We start from the raw sequence: 15,555 nt of genomic DNA, 5'->3' as shown, positions 1-15,555 counted from the left end.
TTTTTTTCAGTTCTACACTTTATCAACTTTGACTTTCCAGCATCTGCAGTCCTCACTACCTACAAGTCAATGGCGCCCTGTGCCTGAAGGAAACCTACAATTTGGACAAAGGCCAAATCTGTCTGAGTACAGAAGCTATCTAAAAGGTTAACAAATATGTTGTTCCACTGTGTTGTGGGCAGCACGGTGGCACAGTGGTTAGCACTGTTGCCTCACAGCGCCAGAGACCCGGGTTCAATTCCCACCTCAGGCGCCTGACTGTGTGGAGTTTGCACATTCTCCCCGTGTCTGCATGGGTTTCCTCCGGGTGCTCCGGTTTCCTCCCACAATCCAAAAAAAGATGTGCAGGTTAGGTGAATTGGCCATGCTAAATTGCCCGTAGTGTTAGGTGAAGGGGTAAATGTAGGGGAATGGGTCTGGGTGGGTTATGCTTCGGCGGGTCGGTGTGGACTTGTTGGGCCAAAGGGCCTGTTTCCACACTGTAAGTAATCTAATCTAATCTGAAAAGTGCTCCCCATCACTGCCTGTTATGGCTGGCACATCCAATGAGCCCTGGAATACCCAATGAGCCCTGGAAGGGCTCACATTTAGTGTGACTGTTGTCTTCATTTTCACTGATAGGGTACAGGGAGTATACTCTAGCTCCTGTTGTTGGTGCAACTGCAGTCTATGACAAACTCATGGCTCAATCCAAGACTTCTCTATCATTGGTCATGCATCAGATTAAGGTATGATGTCCTAAGTCTTAGAATCTCTACACAAGAAAAGACCTTTCCTCCCACTCCCTTTTAGCCTTCCTGGGCCTTGTGCTGCAGCCTCTTGTTACTGGCCTCTGCTCTCCCTCTGAGCTCCAGCTGGTCATGATGAATGGCTGCTGAAGCCTTTATATGACAGGGAACTCTGTCCATCTTCTGTGCTCCTTGGGATGAAGCACAATGTAGCCTTCAAAAGCACCAAGAACATCCTTACATCTGGATGCTTTATATATGGGAGCAATGAAAAATTAACCTGAAAAACCAGCAGCCCCTTCCTCCCACACCCTTCAGTAACAAGAAGAGGCCAGAGTTTAATTTTTTCTGAAGTAGTAATTACAAATTTAAATATAACTTTACATGAATACCTGGGTGGCACAGTGGCTAGCACTGCTGCCTCAGCGCCAAGGACTTGGGTTCAATTCCAGCCTCCTCTGTGTAGAGTTTGCACATTCTCCCCATGTCTGCTTGAGGGTTTTGGGGTGGTCTGGTTTCCTCCCACAATCCAAAGACGTGCAGGTTAGAGTGTTCAGGGATGTATAGGTTAGATGCGTTAGTCAGGGGTAAATTTAGATTAATAGGATTGGGGAATGGGTTTGAATGGGTTACTGTTCAGAGGGTCGGTGTGGACTTGTTGGCCCAAAATGGCCTGTTTCCACACTGTAGAGGTTCTATGATACCTCAGGTCTCCAAAGGGGTACACTGGCTTTTCCAGAGAAATGCACAAGCTCTGACCTAGTTTAATCTCTACGCTTCAGATTCTGGACATAATGAATCCTCTTTGAATTGTGCCTATGTTGCACTCCAGCTGTCCTGGAAATGTGAAATGCTTGATATTTCTGAGTACCTCTATGATTTGAACTATTTTCCAAAGGATCACTGATATGGTGAAAATCTGGCTCTTAGATTTTCACTTCATCTCTGACTATTAAGTGTGTCAGAGTATTTCCAGTAAACAGTGTCAGAACAAGCAGTATATGTACAAAAAGTATGCCATTATTCTAAGGTTATATTGGACATTGAACATTTACATATTTATAAAAGATGGTTAATCAGTCACTTTTTAATGTTTTTGCATTTTGGGCTTCAGTTATCTTTGTGGTTGATATGTTCATCATTTGCTGATAGGAATGACATTATAATTTCTCTACTGTTGTCTCATCATTCGAGTTCTAAATGCCACTTAAGTTCCTGTATTGTGATATTTACTTTGAATAAAATTTGCAGTTGCCCCTTGATTATAAACATAGGAAAACTTCTTACTGAAAGAAACTCTTCCCAATGTATGGAACACAGCAACTGGTTTTTTGTTGACATCCAACTATTCCCCATATAGGACTGGACTCCTGTGATTACGGAATATTCAAGAGTTAAGGCATTACAAGCAGTTTGTGAAGAGGTGAACGTTCTAATTCAGAATAAATAAACATATGACCAGTAATAGGCAAGGATTGTTCCAGGTGCCAAATCAAATAGATTTAAGACAAATGAAGCAGAGTGGTTTGAAGAAGCAGCGCTTTGAAAGCTAGTGCCTACAAATAAACCTGTTGGACTGTAACCTGGTGTTGTGTGATTTTTAACTTTGTTGTCTATAGTTATTTTCCTTTGGTTCTCACTTGAGCTTGTTGGAGATGTTAAGTCAAAACTAGCTTCCATCCACCTTGAGGGAGCCTTTCCTCTGCCTGCTTGATCTTTCTCCTAGTCTGCCTGTACATATATGGCTCATGGATCCTTATGCACTCGTACCTTCCCATTCAATTATGCAATTACCAGGAAATTGATAGCAAAGATGAACCCTGCTTCTTTGAGAGCCCAGGCAATGATGTCATCCTTCGCCTTTCTCTTGTTTGGGAATTCTGCTAACTTCTTCCAAACAGTTTGTTTTATGTGTATCAATTTGAGGTTTCATCAAATGAGGCCCAGAAGTGTCTACACAAAGATATATATCCTTGGCAGAGACAAATGGCCTTGTGAATTGTCCTGACCAGGCTGTTCATTGTATGTGTCAGCATTGGCAGACTGCTGAATTAAAAACAGGAGCGAGATAGACCTAATGCTTTGGTGTTTAACTAACTTCGTATGATTTCATTTGTCTGTCATTTCTCACAGCTGGGCAACTGGAATTTTTTTTTGGCCATGCTTTATCAGGGGCAGTTGTCCCAAACATTCTAAAAGTGGAAACTTACAGGGACTTGCTACAGATTAACAGGATTTAATTGATGACTTTTCCAGGAGCAATTCAATTTCTTACAGTTTTCTGATATAAGAATGAATAATTAGCATTGATCTAATGCCTTTCATGACCTCAGGACATTCCAAAAGCACTTTACAGTCAATGAACTACGTTTGAAGTGCAGTCATTGTATGATGTAGGAAATTGAAGAAATATCTCAGAGGAGTTGAAGAATTGAGCAGCTACCTGCTGTACACAATGATTTCCTCAATTAAGAGGTTGGCATGGTATCAGGTCAATAGATCCAAATGCTTTCCAACTTCCTTGGCTCAAAGAGGCCCTGAATGAGCATCAACTCAAAGGAATAAAAAGGCAGGAGCTTTCAACTGACATAAGTAATGGTGAGAGTAGATTCCAAACTGTTCAGATAATTCTGTTTTAGGACCTAAACTGTCAACATATTTTCCTTTGACAAGTGCAGTTCGTGTTTGTCCATGCCCCATGTAGTCTGGATTATCACTTTATAAAATCAATCACCTTTGAAGTTTGAGCTATAAAAGCCTATCACACATTAATGAATTGAATTTAAGTACCTGGACCATAAGAGCTGGGGCCATGTGGCTACATCTGTCATTATTGAACAACAGGAATAAGATTTTGAATCAGATATTGAAGTGGGTCATCAAATGCATCTTAACTGTTTGGAAGGTAAGAAAGAAAAAGTTTGCATTTATCTATCACTTCCCAAAGCACATCACAGCTGATTAATTACTTTAAAATATAGTCATTTCTAATTTTATCGCACACAGTAGTGTAATACGTGGCATAGCAAGATTCCATAAATGACAGGAAGTAAAAGTGGCAAATAGTTTGTTTTTGGTGGTATTGCTAAAATGGTCAAAACACTGAGGGTATTTCTCTGCTTTTTTCAGATTGTACAGGGAGCTCTTTTACATCAATTGAGAAGGACCTAAGTTTCACCTCTCATCCCCTCCAACTGTGTAGTACTCCCTCAGCACTGAAATGAAGCATCAGTGAGGTTACTGGAGTGCTTGCTTCATCTTGCAATTCCCTGCCTCAGAGGTGTGAGGACTACCATAGAACCAAGGTTAATTTCTACAGACATTTTGTTAAAAATAGTGTCCACTGGTTGGAGTCATACCTGACACATAGGAAGATGGTTGTGGTTGGTGGAGATCAGTCATCTCAGCTGCAGGACATCTCTGCAGAGGTTCCCCAGGGCAGTGTATGAGGTCCAACCATCTTCAGTTGCTTCATCAATGTCCTTCCCTCCATTGTAACGTCAGAGGTGGGGTGGTCGCCAATGATCGCACACTGTGCAGCATTATTTGTAATTCCTCAAATACTGAAATAACAAATACAAGAAGATCTGGGCAATCTGCAAGCTTCAGCTGACAAATGGAAAGTAACATCTGCTTTACACAAATTCCAGACAATGGCCATCTCCAATAACAGACTTTGTAATCACAGCGCCTTGACATTCAATAGTGTTATCATTACTGAAACCCCCACTATCAACATCCTTGATATTGCCATTGACCAGAACCTCAACTTGACTTGCCACACCAACAAAAGTAGATCAGAGGCTAGGAATACTGTGGCAAGTAACTCAACTCCTGACTCCCCAAAACCTGTTCATTATCTACAAGGCACGAGTCAGAGTGTGATGGAATATTCCAACAAGGTGCTGGCATGGTAGTCTACAGGCTAACAGACATCGTTTTCTCTGTGTACATTTTGTGTTTTTCTTTTCTTTTATCTTTCTTCTTCATCTTCAAGGCTGGAATGGTGTAGTGGGGCAGTGGCTGTAGAGTCAGTGGCAGGGACAGGGACTCCTGGTGGCAGCGGTGCCTGGAGCCTGGACTCTTGGCAGTGTCAGTACCAGGGACAAGGACTTTTGGCACACAGGTAGGCCCATAGTCTAGACTCTTGGTGGTGACAGTACCTGGTACAGGGACTCCTGGTGACAGTAGGGCCAGAGCCTGGATTCTTGGTAGTGGCGATGACCAGAGCGGAGACTCCTGACAGCAGTAGGCCGGAGCCTGGACCCTTGACAGTGTCTTCCGGGGCATCGGATCGTTGGGACTCCTTGAGGACCAGATCACCTTGCAAGAGACCATGCAGGAACCCTGAAACTGTGCTTGAGACCTCAATTTGAACAGAAGATGAACTCTTATTTAAGTAATTTCTTTCTGTCCTTATTGTAACTCAAAATGGTACCAGATTGAGGCATCCAAACACTTTTCACTGTGTTTTCAAGATCTATATGATAATAAGTAAATCATTAATTCACTTGCCTGGATGGTTGCAACTCCAGCAACACTCGAGAAGCTTGACAACATCTAGGACAAAGCAACCTGCTTGATTGGTACCCCATTCACAAGCATCCACTCCCTCCACCAACAACACTCAGTAGCAGCAGTGTGTACTATCTACAAGATGCACTGCAGGAATTCACCAAAAATCCTCAGACAACACCTTCCAAACCCATGACCATTTCCACCTGCAGTTCAAGAAGGCAGCTGGCCACCATCTTCTCAAGGGCATCAAGGGACAGGCAATAAATGCTGGTCAGCCAGCGATGCCCATGTTCCAAGAATAATTATTTTTAAAATCTGGGGGATAAGATCGCTTTTCAATTAAGATCAATTCCTCTTCAACAGCATTGGAACAAAACTGTATTATCAACCCACAATGGGGACTGTGCAGGTTCACTGCCTCACAGCGGAGTACAGTGATTCCTATATCTGTTACTTTTACAAAATGTTCTTCGTTGCCACACCTTCAATCCTTGAGTACGGATATGAACCCTCTGTTTGCTTCGGGAGAATATTTGTTTGAAGTTAAAGGTGTATTTTTGTTTTTGGTATGAGGGGGCGTATCTGTTCTTCAGACTGGTACGTATCATGCACAAGATGCATCCAGTAACCCAATATGATATATTCAGCAGATTTCAGTCTTCACCAGGATCTGTAATAAACATTGTCACCTGCTGCATTGGATGCCCCCATCTATCCAGTAGCAGGTGCTGTGTCAGGCTTTGTTCTGGCTGAAGAAGCTAGCCAGTTATTAAAGGTTGGTAAACAGTACGAATTTATCACACTTAACTGCAAAATACACCTCAGCAAAGGCACTAGAACATTCACAGCACTACTGAATTAATCTTTTTCATATGTACGTTTATGTAACCCTCTGACTGTCTCAAATGTGCTGCCTATTGATAAAGGGGAGGGATTGATTAAAGTTTATGTGTATACCCCACCCCCTTCCATTACTTATGTTTTATGCAGCCAGTCACAGTGAGCAATAGAGCTTCAACTGAGCAGCAGGACAATTTCCTGGTCACATTTACGTAGAAAGGTCAATCAGAGCTCACAGTCTTTCTGGCTGTCTCAAAGTGCCTTTGATATTTTAGATTTGTTTCCAGATTATTATTTGTATTGATTAATTTATATCAAGACAGTACATATCAACTCAACCAAAAATAAAATGTCAGGCACATTACTGCTCAAATACATTTGGGTTATAAATTGTAATATATTCCAGCCCACACCAACAGCCATATTTATATATATGGACCCCCATATTGTGACTTGAAATGAATTTATTGATTTTTTTTATATAGAACACATTATTATACTGTTTGCTTCATAAGCAAAGGAAATTCAGCCTACTGAATTCTAGGCAGAAAGATTTGTTCTCCATTAAAGGAAACGAAACAATATCGAAAAGGATTTCAGCTATTAATCTCAGATACAATCATTAGGAAGATTAATAGTAGATGGAGTATTATTAATTGATATAAAGTAGGTGGATTTATAGAGTCAATTACACCTTCTGCACAATGGTAATATATTATTGGATGTAGGTTTGCTCGCTGAGCTGGAAGGTTCGTTTTCAGACATTTCATCACCATACTAGGTAACATCATCAGCGAGCTTCCGGATGAGGCACTGGTGGCATGGCCCACTTTCTATTTATGTGTTTAGAATAGAAAGCGGGCCATGCCACCAGTGCCTCATCTGAGGCTCACCAATGTTACCTAGTATGGTGACGAAATGTCTGAAAACAAACCTTCCACCTTAGTGAGCAAGCCTACATCCAGAACCTCAACCTGAGCTACAAATTTTCTCAAACCTCGGTCATATATTACCTCCATTGCTAGTTCTGAGCAATGAGAACCCATTCTCTAAAACTGCAAAAGAAAGCATCAAAATATGTGAGCAAAAGAGATTTCTTGGTTTGGCATCATTATGAGCTAGTTGACACTGGATTGCATTCTTTCTTAACAAAAATTGTATTAACAAACCTGACCTCATTGTGCAGAGCTGTGGAATGTGTTTGGTGCTGATGATTCCTTCCACATGGCTGTACCTGTATAAATAAAGATCCATGCACCCAGAGCCTCATGATTAATGCCGGTTCCATGTAGCAGTGGGTGATGTTTCTTTGCCAGACAGATTTTCATGAGTAATCTCTGAGGCCCAAATTCACAATCTGTTTCTGTGTGAGAAAGATTTCTTACTCTATAAAAGAAAACCACAGTTACAATACATAAGTAAGACTTGGTACCAAATGGAATACATTGAGCCCAACTCTACAAGGAAAGTCTTTCACCTTTAGCCAGTTTTGTTGTCATAGGAATACAAGTCACTTCAGCCTGTTACCCCATTCAATTGCGTCACGACTGATCTGTATTTTTAACTTTTAATCTATTCATCTGCAAAAGTTCATATCCTATAATTCACTAACCTAACATTGATCTGTCAATCTCAGTTTTGAAATTTTTCAAATGACCCCCAGCCTTGACAGCTATTTTGGGGATCCAATTCTAGTTTACCTGATCATGATCACCATTTTGGAGGTTTTGCTCCAGCTTTAAGTAAAAAACTCTGGGTTGAAGTCCCATTCCGGGATTTGTTGCCAATAGAGAGAACTTTAATGATATAAATATATAAATGATATAAATCGATAATCAGCTTACTAATTGTCCTGGCACTTCCCCAATATTCCCAAAGGTAAAAATGGGCATGCAGAGACCCAAAACAAGCATGATCGTTATCACTGAGATTAGTTTATTTAGTTTTGGGTGTGTTTATTATTAAAATTTAAATTCCATCAGCTGCCGTGGTGAGATTTTAATCCATGATCCAAGAGCTGTGATTGGAATTTTGGAAGTATAAGTCCAGTGCTATCCTCACTACACCAGCAACCCCTTCTCCATGAAGAAATGTTTCCTGCCATCACTTCGAAATGCCTTGTTCTAACTTAAAAGTTATCCTGATTTGTTCTGGACTGTTCCACCAGATAAAATAGATTCTCTCTATTAAATTGTGTCATTAATCTATGCTGATGGAAATTGTAAGCAACCCCCCCCCCATGTAATTTAATGTGGTTTTTTAAGGTTAACTTTGAATGCATACTCCAAGGGCCCAACGTTATCATGGAGCTTTTTTGCAGAATAATAAAACTATACAAATTCAGAACAGACCATTTATTCATTCTGCCTGTGCTAGCTTTTTGAAAGAGCCACCTGCTTTTCCCTAATAACCCTGAAATACTTTCCTTCTCAAGTCTTTATCTAATTCCTTGTTGAAAATTATTACGCAGTGCATTCCAAATCACAACAACTCACTATCCAAACCAGTTTTTCCTTATTTAACCTTTACTATATACTGTCTCTGTTTAAATCTGTGATCACAGTTGCAATTCTTCTGCCAACAGAAATAATTTGTCCTTACTTAATCTATCAAACCTCTTGTGATTTTGAATACCTCTGTTAAAGTTCCACAGAATCTCCCATCAGGAGAACCACCCCAGCTGCTCGAGTCTCTCCATGTCACTGAGGTCCTTTATTCCTGGCACTGTTCTAATAAATATGCTCTGTACCTTCTTTAAGGACTTTCGCATATTTTGCTGGAGGGCTTCTATCCAGAAAGAAGTGAGATTTTGTTTTTGGTGCACATTATTGGTGCACTCTACGCCAAAGTATAGTATTCAGAGTATACTGCTCAAATGCTGCAAGTTCATTAATTCAAGTCCCTGCTGATTTTTATCATATTAGCAACAAGAAATTAAAGCTAAAACATCCAAGCTACTGATGTGATTTCCACAGCAGGGCACTCTTGACACTGTGTGACCTTTTAATGGACATATATTATTACAAATGATTTAATTTTGCGAGAAACTGTGCATAGCTATGCGGAGTAGACATATATCTGCATTTTTTTTCCAAAAGGCCCTGGTGTTAAATGATGGTTTCTAGGTAGAGATGAGTATATATTCTGTTGCCTTGATGTTCACCAAACGTGGTGCCACCTTTATTTATTTCATGGTTCTATATTTTTCATGTTTTTCTTTTTTTGTTGCTCCTCAGGTCAACTAGTGGTCATGGCCAGCAACGATGGGACTGTGAAGATATTGGATCTGCCCTCGGGTCAGTTGTACAGCCTTTCAGGACATGAAGACGCTGTGCAGTGTGTGCTGTTTGACCACAAGGGTGAATATGTGGTATCAGGAGGGTCTGATGGTACCATCCGCCTCTGGACATAAAGCAATAGTTATAGTATCCAAGTGTTGATTCCACCTCTTGATTAGTTTAAGATGTGCTTTTGACTCTTACTGTGTGAATCAAAATTATTTTGTGGAAAATTGGATAATGTAGTGGAAAGCTCTTCTATACTGTGTAACTACAGAGTGTAATAATCAACTTAGCTCATCTTTTGTCAGTTATTAAATTGGTGTGTTTGAAAGATACTGGGTGTTTATAATGTTTCTATGTAATTGGTGTGGGTGGTGGCCCTTTAAGTATCAGAGAGTACCTATTATTTTCACTCATTCCACAACTTAAACTGCTCAATAACATAGGTTCTGCTTTGCTGCTCTGCTGCCTAGCCACAGGTAAGTAATGAAGGGCTTTTGCCCGAAACGTCGATTTTGCCTGTCCTCGGATGCTGCCTGAATTGCTGTGCTCTTCCAGCACCACTGATCCAGAATCTGGTTTCCAGCATCTGCAGTCATTGTTTTTACCTCAGAGGTAAGTAATACCGATCAAGCCGTGTAACACCACAAGGGTGGCACGGTGGCACAATGGTTAGCACTGCTGCCTCACAGCACCAGAGACCCGAGTTCAATTCCTGCCTCAGGTGTCTGTGTGGAGTTTGCACATTCTCCCCGTGTCTGCTTGGGTTTCCTCCGGGTGCTCCGATTTCCTCCCACAGTCCAAAAATGTGCAGGTCAGGTGAATTGGCCATGCTAAATTGCCCATAGAGTTAGGTAAGGGGTAAATGTAGGGGTATGGGTGGGTTGCGCTTCGGCGGGTCGGTGTGGACTTGTTGGGCCGAAGGGCCTGTTTCCACACTGTAATGTAATCTGTAATGTAATCTGTAATCTGTAATCTCACCACCTGAAAGGTAGTGGAAGCAGGTTCAGCAGTAACTTCCAGAGGGAATTGTATAAATAAATGATGGGAAGAAAATTACAGGGCCACGGGGACAGAGCTAATCGACTAGGACAACGATGGTCCCCGAACAAAAATTGTCTCCGGCCGGTGAACACTCCACATTGTAATTAGTATTGATATTCTCTCCAAAGAAGGAGTCTAAACGTTAACACTTCTGCTCGCTCCACATACCTACTGAGTTTCTCCAGCACTTTTTAAAATCAGATCTCCAGCTACCGCAGCATGTTGTTTTTGTTATTCTGTGTGTGTGTGTTTACACTATTGCATTTGCAGTGACCCTGACCTGCGCGCGTTTTGTACAAGGCTAGAGGAGGCGGAATACCCGAGTGGTCCTCTGCTGTGTTTGATCGAGATACGCAGTTTGACAATGACGCCTAATGACAGCACGGACGTACTGCATGCCCGGGAAGCTCGCAGCCAGAGTGCCACTCGGAGGACTCTTAGCCGAGCAAGCAACATGACCTGGAGTCGATTGAATAAATCAGAGTCACCGCCAGCAAAGCAAGCAAAGGCGAGCCGAGACAGAGAGATGGTCGGGGAGAGCAGGAGACCACCGCGGGCCAGGAGGATAGGACCAATATAAAGGGACTGCAGTGACAAGAAACTGGACGATTTCGGAGATCTGGTGACGAGCTTCACTTGTTTGGACATACATTGGCCTCGCCTGAGTCTCGGGGTAAATTGCCCGGTCTCCGCCTTGTCTCCGCTGTGGTTTTGGCATTAAAGATCAAGGTAGCGGGGCGCCAGGACAAGGACCGAGAGCAACACACAGACACAGATACACAAACACACACACTGTGGGAAGAACGCGTTGAGTCGACGGGCGCTCTCCTTGGTGCTGAAAGCGCCAGGTCTATTGTGAAAAGGTGATGCCCGCCAGAGCTGAACAATCCCAAGTGGTGCAGCAGCCAGAGGCCACCGGGAGCGCGGTGCTAACATGCAGGAGCTGTTAAAGTCTCCGGTGGGGTCCTGCGCCGCTGTGTACACCCTGGCAGCAGCCTGTCTCCACAAGGTGGGCTGGCCCGGCACTGAACGTCGCCTGGCATTCAGTTTTTAAAAGCGGGCCAACTTTACACTTTAGCGGTGTCGCTGGGGAACAACTGCGGAGGACTGAGAGGGGGGAACCTTGAGGTGATCTGGAGACCATGTGGTGACTTCGCCAGCTCCCGTCCAGCGACTCTTTTGCCTTCATCGAAGATGCGCGCTGCGTAAACAAGCGTAAACTGGCCACAAATCATCAGCAAGCGACCACAGGTAACCGAGCTATGTGTCTCTATCCTGCCCTGCGCCCGGCCGTGTGTGGGATGGTATTAACTAATCATCCTCCCCGGTTGCTGTATACCCGCACGAAGTTGCAGGAAGAAAATGCGGCGTGCCTGCAACTGGTGTCTTTATTTTTGTATCTAACCCCCCCCCCCCCCCCTCCCGAATCCTGTGGAATGCAACCTTTGAATTTAGAGGGTCAGTTCTGACGAGCTGATCAGAAAGATAATATATAACCCCTTCCTTCCCCCAGCCCTCCACATACGCTCGCTGGCCCAGTGACCTTGTCTTTATTCACTCGCCATCTTTGGGTGTAATTAACATTGGTGAAAACCGTATCAATCACACCGATTCGGACTGTGTCTGTAACACTGTAACAGGAAGGTCATCGGCAGTCCCGGGGAGGACAAGACTTATGCTCAGCACAAGGGGCGATTTCCCTGTTTTGTCCACCCTCCCTCCCTCCCTCTCCCAAACACAGGCGGGTTTGTTTTCTGTTCAAGAAGTTTGACATGTTTGTCGTATTGCACCGTGAGATCTGCAGAATGAATTCCTTTCCTTCTTGTTTTAAAAATTCCGCCCTCCCCGCGGCTGTAAAGTTTGTGCAGTTTCTCCGTGCCTCCCCTAGCCGTGTGCCTGAGATGCAGATTCCGGGCTGCCAGCCCGTGTTGAGTGGTCTGCCCTTGGCTTGCCCTAAGTTGCCGGGGTCGTGGGTCAAGTTCCATTGCAGGGGAATGCTCCCGGTGCAGCGCTGACGGTGTGCTGCACTGCCCTTTTCCTCTGTCAGAAAAGACAACGCTATTTGGAAGAAGAATTAGTGGGGGGGTTATCTGCTGGTGTCCTGAAGTGATTTGTTTTTCAGAAAAAAAGAACATTGATTATCACATGCGATGCATGAATTGACTGGCGCCTTGTACAATTGCTGCAAAAGTGCTCCGGTAGCTGTCGGTCGGTACTGGAATGGAATGAGAGGTGTATGTGAAATACAAGTCCTTCTTTAAACCTGTTTGGTTTTTGTACCATGTATCCCGCAGCTGCTTATATGGCGTTAATCGTCTTCGACAATTCCTACAAAAGTGCTCCGGTAGCCGTGAGGCCATGTAGTGAGCGGTGTGTGTAACAATGCGAGTGTTTCTTTAACTCTGCCCTTGTACTGTGTGTGTGTGTGTTTTTTTGCAGCCGTTTATGGGCGGCTGCAGCCCAGCGCAGAGCCGGAGCTGGTGGCCGAGCCCAGGGACTGGTGAAGGATGGCTCCCGGACCGCATGCAGCCTGCGTGCTCCTGCTGGTGACCCGTGCCCTCCTCCTCCTCCCTCCCCCGGCCTCCGCCGAGCCGGAGGAGGACAGCCTGGGGGCTGACAACACCCTGGGGGCGGCCAACGGCGACAACGTGGAGTTCGACGACTACCGGGGCAAAGGCTGCGTGGACGACAGCGGCTTCGTGTACAAGCTGGGCGAGCGCTTCTTCCCGGGCCACTCGAACTGCCCGTGCGTTTGCACAGAGGACGGGCCGGTGTGCGACCAGCCCGAGTGCCCCAAGATCCACCCCAAGTGCAGCAAGGTCGAACACAACGGCTGCTGTCCCGAGTGCAAAGAAGTGCGGAACTTTTGCGAATACCGCGCGAAGACCTACAAAGTGCTGGAGGAATTTAAGGTAGGCGTAACCGCACCCGCCCTTAACCAGTCAGCGCCGCGACCGTGGACGAGAATCCGCGGCCCCTTCCGCAAACTGGCTGCAGACACACCGGAGCTCCGCTGCAAAATGAACCGGGGGGGGGGGGCACCTGACGCCCCGGTAAGGTTTCTGTCAGCGCGGAGTGGCGTTTTGGGGCGACCCAGGTAGACCCCGCTCGCGGGAAAGCCCGGTAATCCTTTCTGTGTTTAAAAAACGAAAACGAAACCGCCATCAGATTGGTACAAGGAGGAGAGATGGATCGCTCCCCTTAAAAGCGCCGCCACGGCGTGAGCCAGGTTAACCCCGCGCTTGGACGCGCTTCAGTTGAACGGGGAAAGAGTGTCAGGAGAGTTCCGTTCATTCCTGTTCACTGAAGCCACTGGTGGGTTTTGTGTGTGTGTGTGTGTGTTGCTGTTGTTAAACTGTGCCCTCGGGTTGTCCCGGGTCAGGCTGGAAGCCAGTTTGCACTCGCTGTCCGCACTACTGAGTCAAACCTGTGTGGTTTGTTACAGCCATCTCCGTGCGAGTGGTGCCGGTGTGAGGCCAGCAGTGAGGTGCACTGTGTTGTCGCCGACTGTGCCGTCCCCGAGTGCGTCAACCCGGTGTACGAGCCCGAGCAATGCTGCCCGATCTGCAAGAACGGTAAGCGGCCTCCCCCCCCCTCCTCCGCGCCCTGTGGATCACAACATTGAGCGTACATCCCAGCACCCAGGGGGCTCGCAAAAAAAAAACAGGGAGCCAATGCCTCTGTCGATTCGTGCTTGTGTGTGTCAGAGCGCGGCTGGTGGGAGGGAATAGTCAAAAAGAAAACCAAAAAAAAAATCCCATCTCATAGGTTTCTTTCACCGTTTACTTAGACGTCTTACTTCAGCCCTTTTCCTTGAGAAAGGGTGTTTTTTTTTTCCAGGGTTGGGTGTGGTGGAGGATGGCAAAGTGACCACAATTTGGACATGAGCTTATAGGCAGATCCATCAGAAATAAGACCGAAACGTCACCAGAGTTTTAGCCAAGTTCAGTAACTCCCCAGAAATAGGCACTTGAATGGTGTTGGTGTGGCCTGGTGGGCTGCAGTATGGACAGCACACCACTTGGTAAAGCCCACTCATTTCAATGATGGCAGCTAGAGCCAAGAGCACTAAAGGCCTGAGCGGGAGGAGCCAGTGCCGTGAATGTCTGGCACTGGTTTTCCAGCCTGTGTCAAGCTGAGGAAGGCACCAGGAATCGTGCAGGAGTTGAATCGGACTCTGTGGAACACTCAACAGTGGCACAACAAGGGAGAGTGTGTGCTCCAGGGGTTTTTGGACGCAGCACTGGAGGCCTCAATAGAGGAAGCAGAGAGAGGACGAGCATTCCTATGTTCGTAGGGGACCAGGATCAGAAGGCAGCTGGAGCAATGAAGGTGAATATCAGCACTGGAGTTCTGGGTGTAGTGCTTCATTACCTCTCACAAGCACTCAGGCTCAGTGAATGGATCACAAGTTTTGCTCCATGCATCACCACCTAACCATTCACCTACCAACAATCCCCACCAATTATAACTCCTAACTGATGTCCACAAGGATATCAGAAATGGAGAAGCAGGAATAGGCCATTCAGCCCATTGTGCCTGTGCTGTCATTTCAGTAAGAGTTTGGTGGATCAGGTTGTGGCTTCAGCTATACGTTCCGACTTCCATCCTATAACTCTTGACTCTTTGATAAATTAAAAGTGTAACTCATTCAGCCCTCAGTGGTCCAGCTAGCCCTGCTGTTTGGGATAGGGAATTCCATTGATTAATGAGCCTCGGAGAGAATAAATTTCTCCTCCCTCCTGTGTTAAGTGGGAACTCTTTATTTGAAACTGTGGCCTCCACCTCTAATATCCTCTTGGCATCCAACCTGTCAAGGTCCCTCAGAATTCCAATTCAGCCAAACAGGTAATGCGCAAGCAGTGACACCAGGGCTAACCAGAGGGGACAGTCATGCCTGAATGCCCAGTCCCTGTGGTGGAAGTGATAAAAACATCCTTTTCTGAGGCTGTAACCAGGCCAGGCCTGAAGCAGTCAAGGATGGCAATATTCTCAAACAATCCACCCGTACACATTCCACTTCCCTGTCATCCCACAATCTTTTCTGATTTATGAAAAACTCAACTCCTACTTTGCAACCACCACAACGTTAACCGTATGCATTTCTCCTTTCACATACCCAAAAGGTGCAACCTGGTCGTACA

General features: G+C 45.1%; 2 protein-coding genes across 4 annotated transcripts in view; both read left to right on the top strand.

Moving 5' to 3' along the window:
• spag16 (sperm associated antigen 16) overlaps window positions 1–9,696 on the top strand; it is a 988,648-nt gene extending 978,952 nt beyond the window's left edge. For all 3 annotated transcript variants that reach the window (XM_043693350.2, XM_043693349.2, XM_087988888.1), the window contains exon 16: window positions 9,323–9,696. In XM_043693350.2, coding sequence (XP_043549285.1) covers window positions 9,323–9,498 — 176 coding nt within the window. In that variant the 3' untranslated portion in view covers window positions 9,499–9,696. The remainder of the gene's footprint in view (window positions 1–9,322) is intronic.
• A 1,187-nt stretch (window positions 9,697–10,883) lies between these two features.
• vwc2l (von Willebrand factor C domain containing 2 like) overlaps window positions 10,884–15,555 on the top strand; it is a 33,582-nt gene continuing 28,910 nt past the window's right edge. Inside the window, exons 1-3 of the mRNA XM_043693344.2 lie at window positions 10,884–11,662; window positions 12,851–13,323; window positions 13,857–13,986. Of these exons, the coding sequence (XP_043549279.1) occupies window positions 12,919–13,323; window positions 13,857–13,986 (535 nt within the window). The 5' untranslated portion in view covers window positions 10,884–11,662; window positions 12,851–12,918. The remainder of the gene's footprint in view (window positions 11,663–12,850; window positions 13,324–13,856; window positions 13,987–15,555) is intronic.

The sequence above is a fragment of the Chiloscyllium plagiosum genome, unplaced genomic scaffold, assembly GCF_037043375.1.
Source record: "Chiloscyllium plagiosum isolate Xiang-an unplaced genomic scaffold, Cpla_swu_hap1 HiC_scaffold_7, whole genome shotgun sequence".
In the NCBI taxonomy this organism is placed as follows: Eukaryota; Metazoa; Chordata; class Chondrichthyes; order Orectolobiformes; family Hemiscylliidae; genus Chiloscyllium; species Chiloscyllium plagiosum.
Note: the sequence above shows the minus strand (reverse complement) of the source record. Positions and strands in the feature narration are given on the sequence as shown.